The sequence below is a fragment of the Dictyostelium discoideum genome (assembly GCF_000004695.1).
Source record: "Dictyostelium discoideum AX4 chromosome 2 chromosome, whole genome shotgun sequence".
NCBI classification, from domain to species: domain Eukaryota; phylum Evosea; class Eumycetozoa; order Dictyosteliales; family Dictyosteliaceae; genus Dictyostelium; species Dictyostelium discoideum.
This window is the reverse complement of record NC_007088.5, coordinates 856,170-872,331: the sequence shown is the minus strand read 5'-3', so window position 1 is coordinate 872,331 and position 16,162 is coordinate 856,170. Positions and strand designations below refer to the sequence as shown.

General features: G+C 22.1%; 6 protein-coding genes across 6 annotated transcripts; 3 read left to right on the top strand and 3 right to left on the bottom strand.

Moving 5' to 3' along the window:
* Positions 1–122: 122 nt before the first annotated feature.
* Positions 123–4,100, bottom strand: DDB_G0271730 (hypothetical protein; the record flags this gene model as incomplete). Its single annotated transcript, XM_640427.1, has 1 exon — positions 123–4,100. One exon carries the CDS (start codon positions 4,098–4,100, stop codon positions 123–125), a length of 3,978 nt encoding a protein of 1,325 aa, XP_645519.1.
* A 1,174-nt stretch (positions 4,101–5,274) lies between these two features.
* On the top strand, positions 5,275–5,778 carry DDB_G0271728 (hypothetical protein; the record flags this gene model as incomplete). The annotated part of the gene is made up of 2 exons (XM_640426.1): positions 5,275–5,460; positions 5,557–5,778. 2 exons carry the CDS (start codon positions 5,275–5,277, stop codon positions 5,776–5,778), a joined length of 408 nt encoding a protein of 135 aa, XP_645518.1.
* A 514-nt stretch (positions 5,779–6,292) lies between these two features.
* DDB_G0271768 (hypothetical protein) lies at positions 6,293–6,569 on the top strand (the record flags this gene model as incomplete). Its single annotated transcript, XM_640425.1, has 2 exons — positions 6,293–6,374; positions 6,430–6,569. The coding sequence occupies 2 exons, from the start codon at positions 6,293–6,295 to the stop codon at positions 6,567–6,569; spliced, it is 222 nt and encodes a 73-aa protein (XP_645517.1).
* A 606-nt stretch (positions 6,570–7,175) lies between these two features.
* Positions 7,176–12,266, top strand: pARTg (U box domain-containing protein; the record flags this gene model as incomplete). The annotated part of the gene is made up of 4 exons (XM_640424.1): positions 7,176–8,930; positions 9,014–9,691; positions 9,775–11,811; positions 11,880–12,266. 4 exons carry the CDS (start codon positions 7,176–7,178, stop codon positions 12,264–12,266), a joined length of 4,857 nt encoding a protein of 1,618 aa, XP_645516.1.
* A 517-nt stretch (positions 12,267–12,783) lies between these two features.
* On the bottom strand, positions 12,784–13,683 carry DDB_G0271726 (hypothetical protein; the record flags this gene model as incomplete). The annotated part of the gene is made up of 3 exons (XM_640423.1): positions 12,784–13,078; positions 13,319–13,475; positions 13,620–13,683. The coding sequence occupies 3 exons, from the start codon at positions 13,681–13,683 to the stop codon at positions 12,784–12,786; spliced, it is 516 nt and encodes a 171-aa protein (XP_645515.1).
* A 541-nt stretch (positions 13,684–14,224) lies between these two features.
* On the bottom strand, positions 14,225–15,200 carry DDB_G0271724 (hypothetical protein; the record flags this gene model as incomplete). Its single annotated transcript, XM_640422.1, has 2 exons — positions 14,225–14,406; positions 14,507–15,200. The coding sequence occupies 2 exons, from the start codon at positions 15,198–15,200 to the stop codon at positions 14,225–14,227; spliced, it is 876 nt and encodes a 291-aa protein (XP_645514.1).
* Between the last annotated feature and the right edge of the window lie 962 nt (positions 15,201–16,162).

Below are 16,162 nucleotides of genomic sequence, written 5' to 3'. Positions count from 1 at the left end.
ATATGATATGACCAATATATAAATTAATATATATTAATTCAACCTATATATTATTTTATTTTATTTTATTACTTTTTTTTTTTTTTTTTTTTTTTGATTTGTTTTATTATTATTATTATTTTCTAAAGAGGATCTAATTTATGAAGTGGTATAACAGATTTTTTCCAATAATGATATTCATTCCATTGTTCATCAACAGAATTTTTATTTGAATTTTGACATGGGAACATATCTTGAACTAAATCATTAAGTTTTGTATAAGTTTTATTGTAGGTAGTATTTGTTGTATTGATAACACCCAATGGATTGATTGTAAATGTTTTACCCTTGGGTACACCAACAGCATTATAAGAGATAGCATCGGTATTACGATTACCAAAACCTGCATAAAATGGAGACATAGTTGGTGGGAAAATATTTTGAATATCTTGTAAACATGCAATTTTAAATTCTTCAGGATTTCTTTTAATAACTTCACGATTAAATGAAGTTAGTAAACGATTTGGTGACATGAATACAGGACCCTCTGGTAAAGTGAATGGTATACTTTGTTGTTGATTCAAACCATTGACACCACTATTTGCACCACCAGTGGTTCCACTGCCGCCCAATGTATTTTGATTTGAACCAGTTTGTTTCACTGAACTAATATAGGTTCTAGTTAAATTTGCTTGACCAATAGCTCTTGAAGTTAGGTAAATGATTTGATAACCATTCTCTTTGATATTGGAATACAACTCTGCAACACCAATATGTGACCAATCTTTACCAATCAATGGTAAAACTTGACCAAATACATCGGATTTAGTAATGGTTCCATCTATATCAGAGATTACAATCTTTGATGAATTATCCCAATAATAAATTGATGCTGATACCTCTTTGGTACCTAATAAAGTACTAGATACTACAAATGTAATTCTATTTATACCTTTTTTAAGTCCTAAAGATTTTAATTGATCTGATGTTGGTCTTAATGATTTCTTTGTATATTTCTTTGGTAAATCTTCAATTATTATATTATTTTCAAAATTATTAAAATTATTATTATTATTAGTATTATTATTAATATTATTACTGAATGGAATTGGTTCAGATCTAGTTAAATTAGAAAGTGAATGTTGTGATGATGATGGTGGTGATGATGATGGTGAAATTTGATTTTGTACAGTTTGGTTGTTATTGTTATTATTGTTATTGTTTTTCCATAACCAACTCTTCCAATATGAAGATTGTTTAGCTTGTGGTAGTTGAGTTGGTTGTTGTGGTAGTAGTTGAGTTGGTTGTGGTAAAGGTGTTGATATAATATCTACATTTGTTGTTCTATCTTCAGTATCTTTTTTCTTTAAATTATTTAATGCTTCTTGAGTAATTGGTCTACGATAGATTAAATAACTTAAAATGATATGACCAGCGACTGACCATGGATAATATTGATCATTGATTTTTGCAACCAAATGTGGATTCTTTAATAATGATGTATCTGAACAAAAATGTTCAAAACTTATAAGGTATTCTCTAAAAAATGCATCCTTTTCTTCTGGTTCATATTGTAATGCTTTATCCAAAATTAAATGACCACATAATGATAAACTAATTGAAAAATGATCAATTAATCCATTACTATTAGTTACTTTATTCATTTGTAATGGTGGTATTTGTTTAATAAAGTTATTATTATTATTATTATCTATATTATCTATATTATTATCATTATTATTACCTATATTATTATTATTATTATTATTATGATGATGATGATAACCTTCATTTGTTTTTAAAACTGGGAATTCAGATTCATAATTTAATTTCGATAAACACTCAGAAATACTTGAATCTGGTGGATAATTTAAAGTTGAAATAACAGTTGTACCAAGAGCATTAATTGAAGCTTTTGGTGGTGATTGTTGTGGTTGTTGTGGTTGAATCGATGGTGAAATTGATAAAACATCTGCACCTGTAGAAATTAAATGTTCTCCTTCCTTTACAATATCTGCATATGATAATGATTTGGTTAATTGTCTTGGTGATTGATCATCCAATTTTTCGTCAATTATTTGTTGTGGTGGTTGTTGTTGTTGTTGTACATTTTGTTGTTTTATTTGGTCCTCTTCTTCTTCCTCTTCTTCCTCTTCTTGCTCTTCTCTTTCTTCTTGTTCTTCATCTAATAAAAACATTTCATCTCTATTATTATCGCTATTAAAGTTTGTTGAAGTTGGTTTAATTTCAGTTTTTACAATAAAACTTGGTTGTGGTTGTGGTTGTTGTAATTGTTGTAATTGTTGTTGTTGTTGTTGTTGTTGTTGTTGTTGTTGTTGTTGTTGTTGTTGTTGTTGTTGTTGTTGTTGTTGTTGTTGTTGTTGTTGTTGTTGTTGTTGATTATTTTTATCATAATGTGTAATTAAATTTGAAGGTGAAGTTGATAAAGTATCTAAATTATTACCACCAGAATGATCTTTTTTAAACATTTTAAACAATGAACCCATTCTTGTCCAAGATGAACTACCATCCAATGGTTGATTCTCTGTTAACATTGATGGATTTATTGGTGTATTATTCGGTGTTGGAATTGGTATAGAGTGATTGGCGCCTTTATTATTATTATTATTATTTTTATTTATTATTGGTAATCCCAATCCATCATCCGATTCGTTTGATGATATAGTTGGTGAATAGATTAATGGTGATTCTGATTCACCACCATTTTTATTATCTGTATCTAAAATTTCTTCAATTTTTCCGCTGTTATTTGTTGGTGTTGGTTGTAATATATTTGTTGTAGTTGCTTCTGTTATAATTGTATTTGTAGTTGTGGTAGTTGTAGTGGTTGGTGGTGGTGGCTGTATAATAGTAGAATCGGTAATACTATCTTGTGATGTTGCTAATGATATTGATGGTGAGGTTGTATTTGATAATGAAGTTGCTGCTGTTGCTGCTGCTATTGTTGTAGTGGTGGTAGTTGTAGTGTTTGGTTGTGGTGGTTGTGATTGTTTTCTACGATAAGTAAACTTTGGGAAACCACCCCATCTCCAAAACTTTGGTTCAGTTTCAGAATCTGAAACTGGTTCTGTTACAGTAGTGGTAGTAGCGGCAGCTGTTGTTGTTGTAGTTGTTGTTGAGGTGGTAGTGGTTGTAGTAGCAGCACCACTAGCACTATTTGTAGTTGAAGATTTTGGTGGTGAGGTGCTTGGACTGAATGTACTACCCTCTAAATTACTATTTATATCATTACCACAATCGATTATAAAACTACCAATAGGTGATTGTGTATCAATTGTAACGGGACTAGATGGTCTTGATGAACCACGACTTAATGCTGAGGTAGATGTATTTAATGATGTCTTGTTCTTTGTTGGTGTAGTTGGTGGAACATAATTATAAAAAGTATTATTATTAATGGTTTGATTCATAATCATCTCTTCCAATGCTGATGTTAAAGGTTTCATCTCTTTTGAATCAAATGCATCACCACCACCCCCAACACCACCTCCTGATTTTTGTGTAAATTTAGTTGTAGTCGATGGTATTGGTGATGAATTTTTAGATGTTGATGTAGTTGTTGTTGATGATGATGTATGGGTAATATGTTGAACAGATGGTGATAATAATGTAGTTGTTGTAGCTGATGATGATGATGATGATGTTGTAGATGTATTATTTACAGGTGATGTGGTTGCTGACGATGATGATGATGGTGACGATGAAGATGATGATGAAGATGTAGTGGTTGTTGTAGTTGTGGTTGTTAAAGTACTAGCTGATGCAGGTGATATTGCTCTTCTAGTTGATTTTGGTGAGGGTATTGGTGAAGTTGCTAATAATGGTGGTACTGGGTCATCGGATTCCTCTACAAAGAAAGCTTCACCTGCTTGTCCCAATTTCATTTGTAAATCGGTTTTTTGACCATTCACATAGATTGTTATAACTTTTGCTGAACTTTGAATTAATTGAAGTTTACCAAATCTAACATGAAATGGTGTACACTTTAATGAACCATCTAATTGAGGAATTACCAATATATCAATTGCCCCACTTAAAGTGGCTGCATTTAAATTAAAAACATAGTGAACTTCGTCAAATAACTTTTCAACATAATTCATTCTTCTATATGTCTCTATCTATCTATCTATATATTATTTATTATTATTATTATTATTATTATTCTTTTTATTTTTTACTCTATTTTTTTTTTTTTTTTTTCTTTACAAAAAAAAAAAAAAAAAATTTAGTGTAGAAAAAAAAAAAAAAAAAAAATCTATACAGTCAAACCTGCAATGATTTTTTTTTTTGGGTTTTCCTTTTTTTTTTTTTTTTTTTTTTTTTTTTCTTTAAATTATTTTAATAAAAAAACTTTATTCTTTAATTAAATTATGTTTGTTGTGTAGTGACAATAAAAAAACCAAGAAAAAAAAAATAAAACAAAATAAAACAAAAAAATTTTATATAAATAAAATATTTTAAATTATATTTATAAAAATAGGGTATAAGAGTGTGTGGTTTACTATAAAAATTGTGTGTTTTTTTATTTTTAAAAAATTATTTATTATTTTTTTTATTTTTTTATTTTATTTAATTAAAAAAAAAAAAAATCTTAATAATAAATTTTTTAATAGAATTTAAAACACAAAATGTGGGAGGGGGGTGAGTGTTTTATTATTATTTTTTAATAACCAGCAATGTAGGGAAAAAAGAAAAAAATTAAGTAAATTTATAAAAAAAAAAAATAAAAATAAAAATAAAAAAAAATAAAATTTAAAAAAAAAAAAAAAAAAAAAAAATAAATAAAATTAAAAAAATTATAAAAATTAGATTTTTTTATTTTTAAATATATTTAATAATCAAAAAATAATGTCATTATTGTTGAGTCAAAATTATTTTATTTTATTTTGTTTTTAATTTTTATAATAATCAATAATTGATTTAAAATTGATAAATTTTTTTTTATTTTTTTTTTTATTTTTTTTTTTGAAATTCCATCATCACTAATTTATTAAATCAATGATCTCAACAAATAAAAAAAAATAAACAATTTAAAAAAAAAAAAAAAAAAAAACAAGAAATTAAAATTTATGGTTATTTAACAAAGTAATGTTGTGAAAATAATACAAAAAAAAAAAAAAAAATGAAAATATTAATTTATTTTTTTTATTTTTATTTTTTTTTAAATTTTCACATTTTTTTATTTTTTTTTTTTCATTTTATTTATATCTTATTTATATCTTTTTTTTTAAACCATTGTTATTTTTAAAATAAATAGGTCGATATAGATTGAAAATGTCAGAATCGAATACTAAAAACAACACTTCATCAGTTACATCAACAATTGGTGAGGAATATAAGATTGTTGCACATGTTTCATCTTCGACAGCAGGTTCATCAAGTGGCGACTTTCATGTTTATCGTAATTTAAGAAGAAAGGAAACTTTAAGATTAGAAGAGATGGATAAAAATGATAGAAAAGTATATTTTAAAATAACACTTTATTTATTTATTTTTTTTTTTTTTTTTTCACAACTAACCCCATCATTTTTTATTTTTTTTTTAATTTTTTTTTAGGAACTATCAAATAACGAGTTTAGTGAAAGAAGGGAGCAACAAAAATTAGAAGAAGAATTAAAAGTTAAGAAAAAAGCAGAACAAAGAAAAAAAAATAAACAAAGAAAAACACATTCAGAAATTAGAAAAAAATTAAATTCAAAATTAGAAGAGGAAACGAAAAAGAATAAAGAAGAAGAAAAAGAAGAAAAAAACAAAAATAGCGATAATGAAAAAAATTAAAAAAAAAAAAAAAAAAAAATCCAATCATAGTGTAAATAGAAATAAAACCAACAAAAATAATATTGTAAAAAAAAAAAAAAAGCTGGAAAATAATAATTTTATAATTAATAAAATATCCGCAATTATAGTGAATAGTATACAAATATTTTTAAACTAAAATTTGCCCTCCACTAAAAAACCTTCGTCACTATTTTTTTTTTTGTTTTTTTTTTTTCTATTTTTTTTTTTATATCTTTATTTTTTTTTCTTTGTATAAAGTTAAAATTTATACATCCATTAAAAAATGAACAATAATAATAATAATAATAATAATAATAATAATAATAATAATAATAATATTAATAATAATAATAATAATAATAATAATAATAATAATAATAATAATAATAATAATAATAATAATAATAATAATAATAATAATAATAATAATAATAATAATAATAATAATAATAATAATAATAATAATAATAATAATAATAATAATAATAATAATGGTAAAAATAAATATGAAATTATGGTCAATGGTAACATAAATGATATAGAATCATTTTTAAAGAAATTGGAAGATTTAGTTATAATAAATAAATATTCAGAAAGTATTATTAATATTCAAATTATGATACAAAAAAATTTCAATGGTTGTAAATTTAGAAGGTCTTAAAGAACAAGTTCTAGATATTAAATCTCAAATTTTAGAATTTAAAAATAATAATAAAATCATTTATCCAAATAGATGGGATCTTAATGAAGATAATTGCTTAATAGAAATTGAAAAAGGTGGTAGAGAATAGTTATAAAACTCCACAAAATAAAAATCAAATCTTTATTGCTACAGTTTTAATTGGTGATCAATTACCTCAGAGCCAGACGAAAAATTTGAAGAGGAAACGAAAAAGAACAAAGAAAAAAAACAAAAATAGTAATGAAAAAAAATTAAAAAAAAAAAAAAAAAAAAAATCCAATCATGGTGTAAATAGAAATAAATATATAAAAAATAAAATAAATATCAATTGTAAGAAAAAAAAAAAGCTGGAAAATAATAATAATAATAATAATGACAATAATAATTATAATGATTTTAATAATCAATAAAAAATACGCAATTATTGTGTGAATAGTTTTTGAAACTTTTTTCAATTTTTTTACGAATAGATTTTTGAGATTTTTTTTTTTTTTTGGCTTTCCAAATCTTGATCAAAATATTTTTCAAAAAAATAAAATTCTTCACTGTTTTTTATTTTTTATTTTTTTTTTTTTTTTTATTTTTTGCTTGTAAACTTAAAATTTATACGTCCACCAAAAAATCATCATCACTGTTTTTTTTTTTATAATTTTTTTTTTATTATTTTTTTTTTTTTTTTCTTTGTGTAAAGTTAAAATTTATACATCCATAAAAAATGAATAATAATAATAATAATAATAATAATAATAATAATAATAATATTAATAATAATAATAATAATAATATTAATAATAATAATAATAATAATATTAATAATAATAATAATAATAATAATATTAATAATAATAATAATAATAATAATAATAATAATAATAATAATAATAATAATAATAATAATAATAATAATAATAATAATAATAATAATAATAATAATAATAACAATAAAAATATTAATAAATTAAAAAATATTAATAGTGAAAAAAATAATAATAAAAATAAAAATATTAATAAGAAAGCTTGTGATAATAGTGATAATAATAATAATAATGTAAAAGAAACCCTCGAAAGTTATTTTTCAAATATTGCACCAGATTCATTATTAGATAATATTACAGGAATAATTTTAATAAATCCTCACATTGTTCAATGTAGTGGTCACACTTATTCATATTCAACATTAGAAAAATGTAATTCAAAAGAACCACTAACCAATCAACCTTTTAAAATTGAAGAATGTATATTAAATCGTGGAAAACAAAATGAAATTGAATCATTCTTTGAAACTCAATTTGAAAAAATAAATAATGATTTCATTAAAGAAAAAAAAATAGAAACTTTAATTCCAATTTTAAAACTAATCCCATTTATCATATCAGATAATAGAAGCTCATGTTTAAATGCCAAAAGAAATTTTGAAAAGACTTTATCTAATGACTCAACCGTTAACCCATTAATGAATGAAATTAAAAAATTAAATGAAACCCAATACAACAGTTGGAGAGAGTTAACAAAACAACAACAACAACAACAACAACAACAACAACAACAACAACAACAACAACAACAACAACAACAACAACAACAAAAACAAAAACAACTACCACAGCTACCACAACAACAAAAACACCAACCACAACAACAACAACAACAACAACAACAACAACAACAACAACAACAAAAACAACTACCACAACTACCACAACTACCACAACTACCACAACAACAACAACAACAACTACAACAACAACAACAACAACAACAACAACAACAACAACAACAACAACAACAACAACAACAACAACAACAACAACAGCAACAATTTATTAATTCCAAACTTATTGATTCAAATAATAATTTAATAGTTGATAAGAGATTCCATATTTATATTAAAATTCATTTATTAAGACAATGGAAACAATCAATTATACCATCAAAAATTATTGAAAAAGATGGTACCTTTAAAGTTGAAGGTCAATTATCAAGTGAATCACAAGAATCCATTTTACTTCAAATTGGTAATTTAAGAAGAGAAAGAGTAAAATTTAATTCTCTTTTCTTTGAAACTCATAAAAATTTAATTTATAAATATTCAAAAGCCATTAAAACTTACCTTACACATTTTCAAATTGATGAAAACAATAATACCAATCAACATCAGCAACAACAACATAATAATCAAAATCAAAAACAAAAATCAAATAATAAAAATAATAATCAAATATTTTTTTTAATTACTGGTGAATCATCAAAAGTCATTTTGGTTAAGAATTTCATTGAAGATTTCAAAAATTTAAAAAAGTTTGTTCCAATGAATGAGCAACAAATGAGAGGAAGATATGATTGGAGTTCATTAAATACCAAAGATTATGTAATGCATTATCAAAATGGTGGAATTAAAATGGAAGCAAATTCAAAAGAAAATTTAGAAATTGTTTCAGCAATTGTAATGAATCTACTAAATAAAAGTAAAGTAAGTATTAGCTTTAATTACTAAAAATAAAAAAAATAAAAAAAAAACCAAAGTTGATTTTAATAATTATTAATAATAAATAGGTTGAACATGTTTATGAAGTTGAAAAAGAAATTGAAATTCTATTTTTAGAACAAAAATCAATTTTAAAATTAATTAATCAAAAATTTACAAATTCAACTAGAATAATAGGTACAAATAAAATTTCAATAAAATCATTAGAGACTGTTTATATTCAAATAAAGAAAATTATTGATGAAGCATTAAATGGATTTTATGAAAAAACAATTGATTTATCTGGTGATGATCTATTTATAAAATCAAAAGTTTTATCAAATATTTTAAAATCATTACAAGAACAATGTAATAATAATAATGATGAATTAGTTTCAATTAAAATCTCACCATCAAAGAGTGATGATACACAAATTGATTTCAAGAATGTTTTAGTTTATGGAAATAAAAATCAAGTTGAAAAAATTGAAAAATCAATAATTTCTTCAAAAAATTCAATTCATTTTCAAAAATATAATTCACCAAATTTAAAAGAAATCCTTATTGTTGCCACTTCAAATTTAATGAAAATTAAAGAAATTGAAAAACAATACAATGCAACAATTTTAATAAATAGTGAAGAAATAATAATTTGTGTACCATGTATAGAGAAATTTAAATTAGTTACAGCAGATATTGATTCATTGATATCAACAACTCCAAGTGAAACCAAAACTATTCAATTAAGTAAATTATCATCTTTAAAGGTAAATATATCAATATATATAAAATAAATAAATATATAAAATATATACAAAAATAAATATTAACTCTTTTAATTATTTTATAGTTAAAAAATTTAATTGAATCATTAGAAATAAAATCTCAACAAATTGGTATTAGATATTATTATAATAAAGAAGAATTAAATGTTAAAATTAGTGGTGACCCAGAAAATATAAAGATTATTTATCTTGAATTATTAAAAGAAAAATATTCATATGAAAATAGTATAGAAACAAGGGCAATTACAATTGATAAAATTAGACATGACATTTTATTTGATTTAAAAAAAGTTGGTAAATTACAAAAAGAAACTTTTACACTTGTTGAATTAAAAGTTGAAAATGAAACAATTATTTCATTAAATTTATCAAATGGTAAAATTATTAGAATTATAAAAGGTGATATAACAAAACAAAAAACGCATGCAATCGTTAACCCTGCAAATGAAAAATTAAAGAATTTAGGTGGTGCTGCATTTTCAATTCAAGAAGCTGCCGGCGCTACATTTAAAGAATTTTGTGAATCATATTATGAAAAAAACGGTCCAATAGGTACAGGTTGTTCTGTTTATGGAAGTAAATTTAAAATGGGTAATATATTCGTAATTAATACAGTTGGTCCAAAAAATGATAATCCAAATAAAGCTAGAATTTTACATATGTCAATTCATAGCTCTTTAAGAAGTGCAACAGCATTAAATTGCCAATCAATTTCAATTCCAGCAATTAGTACAGGTATTTTCGGTTATGATCCAAAAGAAGCAGTACCAATTATAATTAAAAGTGCAATTGAATTTTTATTAACAAATGAAACAACATTAAATGAAGTTAATTTTGTTGATTTAAATCAAAGTACTGCAAATATATTTGAAAATAGTTTGATTAAATTCTCAGATAATGGTACTTTATTTCACAATAAAAATAGCAGCATTAATAAAAACACCACCACTCAACCAAATAAATCAATTTTAAATACAAATTATGAACCTATTAAACCAAAGAGTTTAAATTATGAATGGACATGGAGAGAAAATGATGGTAAAGATATTCCATATGATTACGACCAATCAATTCAAATTGAAAAAGCATATAATTCTCGTCTTCGATTGGTTTCAATCATTGGTGATCTAAATCAAAAAAAGAATGGTTCGACCTATACTGTTTACTTTATAGATCATAATAATCCATCTTCGTGGTATCAATTAAATGATAAATTACAATACACCAAAAGATTAGTTAAAAGGAATATTATAAATAATAATATTAATAATAACAATAAAAACAATAAAAACACAACTCCAACCACTATAAATAATAATAATAATAATAATAATGACGGAAATGGCTTTTTTGGCCAACTATTAAAATTATTAAATCCAAAAACCAATAATAATAATAATAAAAATAATCCAAATAATAATAATCCAAATAATAATATTCCAAATAATAATAATAATAATAATAATAATAATAATAATAATAATAATAATAATAATAATAATAATAATAATAATAAAAATAATAATAATAATGATGACGATGATGATGATGATGGTGTTGTTGTTAAAAGTAAAAATAAATATCAAATTATAGTTAAAGGTAATATAAATGATATAAGATCATTTGTAAAGGAATTAGAAGATTTAGTTATAAAGTATAAATATTCAGAAAATATTATAAATATTCAAATTCCAATTGATTCATTAAGTTTTATAAAAGATAAATGTTTATCATATGGTGTTGAAATTAATTATGATACAAAAACATCAAATGTTAATTTAGAGGGTCTAAAAGAACAAGTTCTAGATATTAAATCTCAAATTTTAGAATTTAAAAATAATAATAAAATCATTTATCCAAATAGATGGGATCATAAGAAAGAGTGTTGTTTAGTAGAAATTGAAAAAGGTGGTAAAGAATGGTTAGAAATTCGTACAAGAATGTCGGAAACATTACCAGGTGTAATTATCAATAAAGTTGAATTCGTTCAAAATAGAAGTTCCTATGAAGATTATTATTATAAAAAAAATAAAATTGAAGCTCATAATAATGGTAAAAGTGTAAGTGTCTATGTTTGTGTGTGTGTATGTGTATGTGTATGTGTATGTGTGTAATAAATATAAAAAAATAAACTAATATTCCAATTCTAAAAAAATATTTATATTTCTAGGGTGAATTATATTTATTCCATGGTACCAGTGCAACACAACCAGAATCAATTTATAATTCTAAAAATTGCTTTGATTGGAGATTTTCTAAAGAGAGTTGTATGTGGGGAAATGGTAGTTACTTTGCATATAATGCATCATATTCACATAGATATAGCTATAAAACTCCACAAAAATTAAATCAAATCTTTATTGCCACAGTTTTAATTGGTGATTCAATTACCTCAGAGCCAGACAGTTCACTCAAATTACCACCCCTAAAAGATTCTACAAATAAAAATGTAAGATATGATTCTGTAAAAGGTAATCCACTGGGCTCTGATATTTATATCGTTTATGATAATCAACAATCATATCCATACTATTTAGTTACATATACCTATAATTAAAAAAAAAAAAAAAAAAAAAAAAATATTATCCAACAAACAGTTCCCTAAAAAAAAAAAAAAAAAAAAAAAATTAATAAAAATAATATAATGTCATCAAATCAAACAAATTAGAATTTTATTTTTGTTTCATGTTCTGTTTTATTTAAAATAAATCTAATTTTTAAAAAAAGACTTAATAAATTTGGAAAAGATTTTATTTTTATTTGGAAATATTTTTATTTTTTCAAAGTGGTGATCATAAAAAGTGTTTTAGATATTATTCTGTAAAAGGTAATACTGAATGCTCTGATGTATATGATAATTTATCAACAATAATACTCCAATAGTATAGGTAACTAAAATAAATCAATTTTAATAATTCCAATTTAAAAAATAAAATAAATAATTAATAAAATAAAAAATAAAAAATTGTTTTGGTGTATTTTATATTTTATTTTTTATTTTTTTCAAAAAATGAATATATATTTCTTGATACGTTGTTTATGTTATTTTTTTTTTTTTTATTATTTTTATTTTTTTAGCTATCTTGAGTCTTTCTGACAAGTCTTTGGACCTTTTTATTAAAAGTTTCTCTAGAGTTACGCCACTCTTTAGCAGCATCGATATTTGCTGGTGACTCGTCGTTTGGTGATGATAACATTGAAATTACTGATACAAGAATTGATTCGACAGTGTGAACTGGTGACCATCTTTCATTTGATTTCTCATAACCATATGCGTCCTCACCTTCGTGTAAAATAGAAATACAAACTTCACCCTCTTTATAAACATTTGGGTGCCACATTTCTGTAATAAATTTCATCTTTGGCGGTCTAAAATTATTTAATAAATTGATTATTGATTATTGATCATTGTTTATTGATTATTATTGATTATTATTGATTATTATTGATTATTATTGATTATTATTGATTATTATTGATTATTATTGATTATTATTGATTATTATTGATTATTGATTATAAAAACAATTGAAATTTGTTAATATCTATTACCTATTGAGATTTTTTTTTTTTTTTTTTTTTTTTTTTTTACAAATAACGATAACATACTTTACTGGGTATTCTGGTGTAAATGATAAAGTTGCATTAAATATACCACCTTCGTATAATGTATCTGGTGGGCCCATAATCATAATTTGCCATTCATAAATATTAGATTCGTCAACTAAACCTGCTGAAAAACCATCAATTGGATTTTTATTTAATTCTACATATATATAATATTACTATGTTAGTATAGAGAAGAATAATAATAATAAGAAGAAGAAGAAGAAGAAAGAAGAAGAAGAAGAAGAAGGATAATGAAGAAGAGGTTTATTTTGATTCTATATTTTAATTATATATATCTTACCTAAGAGTTGTTTCTTTAAAAGTAAAGAAGCTGTATTATTGTTACCATTATTTTTAGATGACATTTTTCTTTTTTTAATATGTATTTTGATCTATGGGTCGAATATCAAATAAATATTAAAGAGAGAGAAAAAAAAAAAAAAAAAAAATGAAAAAAACAATTTATATATAAATAAATATAATATTATATAATGTACAATTGGGTGGATTTAAAAAAAAAAAAAAAAAAAATGAAAAAGTTTTTTTTTATTTTTTTTTTATTTTTTTTTTTTTTTTCTAAAAAAAATAAAAATAAAAAAAAACTTCTTAATGGGTCCGAGAAGTTACACAAGCTCGCGACTTATATTTTTTAAAACAAAAAAAAAAAATAAAAAAAAATAAAAATAAAAAAATAAAAATAAAAATAAAGTAAAAAAAAAAAAATAAAGGGAAAATAGGAAATTTAAAAATAAAAAAATAAAAATAAAAATAGAAAAAAAGGGGCTTTTTTTTTTTTTTTTTTAATGTTTTTTTGTTTTTTTTTTTTTTTTTTATTTCTATTTTTATTTTTATTTGAGATATTTTTTTTCTTTTTTTTTTTTTTTTTTTTTTTTTTTTTTTTTTTTTTTAATCTTGTTCTTCTTTAATATCATATTCGTTTTTAACTAAATAATCATCTTTTAATACATCCCATTGTTCTCCATCTTTTTGGTCGTCTGAATAATCATCGTCTGAATAATCATCATCATCTTCATTTGCTTTCTTTACTTTAGTATTTTTTAAGTTTTCCAAGAATTGATTTTTGGTAACTAAATTTATAATTTTTTTTTTTTAAAAAAAAAAAGTTTTATTAATAAAATAAATATAAATATAAAATAAAAAATAAAATGAAAAGATTTTGATAATTACTATTTTTAGATTTTTGATCAACAGAAGCAGTTAAACCAGATTGTTGATGTTGAGTGACGGCATTGAATAATTTGATAACACCTTTTTTAGCTAATCTCATTAAATCTCTTTCTTCAGGGGTTAAAAGGATTTCAATTGGTTTATAGTCTTTAGTTTGTAATAATTCTTTTTCTAATTGTCTTTCTTTTTCTTGTTTCTTTTTTTCTTTTTCTTTTTTAAGGGTTTCATTTAAAGTTTGTTCAGATTTTGAAAGGATTGTACTACCATCAGCAGCAGCAGCAGCTGTTGTGGTTGTTGGTTTTTGTTTTTTAGTGCTTGTACCATGAGCTAAAATGCTACTCAATTTATTTGATAATGCTTCTTTATCTAATTCAAATCTATTTACAGGTTCATTTGATGATGATGATGATGATGTTTTTTGTTTTTTATTATTTTCTACAATTTTTTCTTTTTCTTCTTCTTCTTCTTCACTTAAACTTGCAAATTCATCTTCAATTTCATCTTCATCACTATCTTTTTCATCTTCACTATCACTATTATATACTTGTTTCTTTATTTTATTTACTTTTATACCTTTTTCTTTTTTAATTTGTCTTTCTTTTCTCTTTTTATCTCTATATTTCTTTGAATCTTTATTGGTTGTAAAGGAAACAGTTGGTAATTCCTTTTCAATCTTTTCAATTTGTTTTGACATTTTTATTTATATTTATTTAAAATTACTTTTTTTAATGTATTTATTTATTTATTTACTATTTACAAAAATAAAATAAAAAAAGGGTGGTGAAAAAAAAAAAGATGGAAACGGGAATTAAGTTAATGATAAAACGAAAAGAAAAAAAAAAAAAAAAAAAACGACAAAGTTTTTGAAAATAAATTTTTTTAATTTTTATTTTTTAATTTTTTTTTTCTTTTTTTTTTTTATTTTTTTTTTTTTTTTTTTTCAATCATTTTTTGTGGTAGGAAATAAGGTTTTGAAATCATGGAATGAAATGTGTATTAAAAAAAAAAAGGGTTAATAATAATTTGAGCGATGTACAAAGTTATAGTTAGGATTTTACTATTTAAAATTGAATGTACTATCAATTAATAATAAATGTTTTTTTTTTTTTTTTTTTTTTACTAAATTAGATTCAGCCGAAAATGAAAAAACATATCTCTAAATAACCAAATATATTTTAAAAAAATATTAATAAAATTAAAATAATAATTTTAATAATAATAATAATTTTAATAATAATAATAAATAAAACAATTATAATAATAATTAAGAATGGTTTATAAAAAGAAAAAAAAAAAAAAAAGTGATAATGTATAGGGAAAAAAGCAAAATATATTTAAAAATTAAAAAAATAATTATACGATTGGAAATAATTACATTTAATTTGTAGTTTGGAAGGAAAAAAAAAAAAAAAAAAAAAAAAAATTAATTATGCAAAAAAAAAAAAAAAATTAATAACAAATAAAATAAAAATAAAAATAAATAAAAAATAAAATAATGACAATTTTAAATTTATCTACTTAAAAAATTCAAATAAATCTTTTGTTCTTTTTTTTTTCAGTCAAAATTCTTACTCAAACACACACCACACAAAAAAAAAAAAAAAACCTTTAATAAGTAGAGATTAGTGGTTTTTATTATTTGCTTGTTTTTATAAA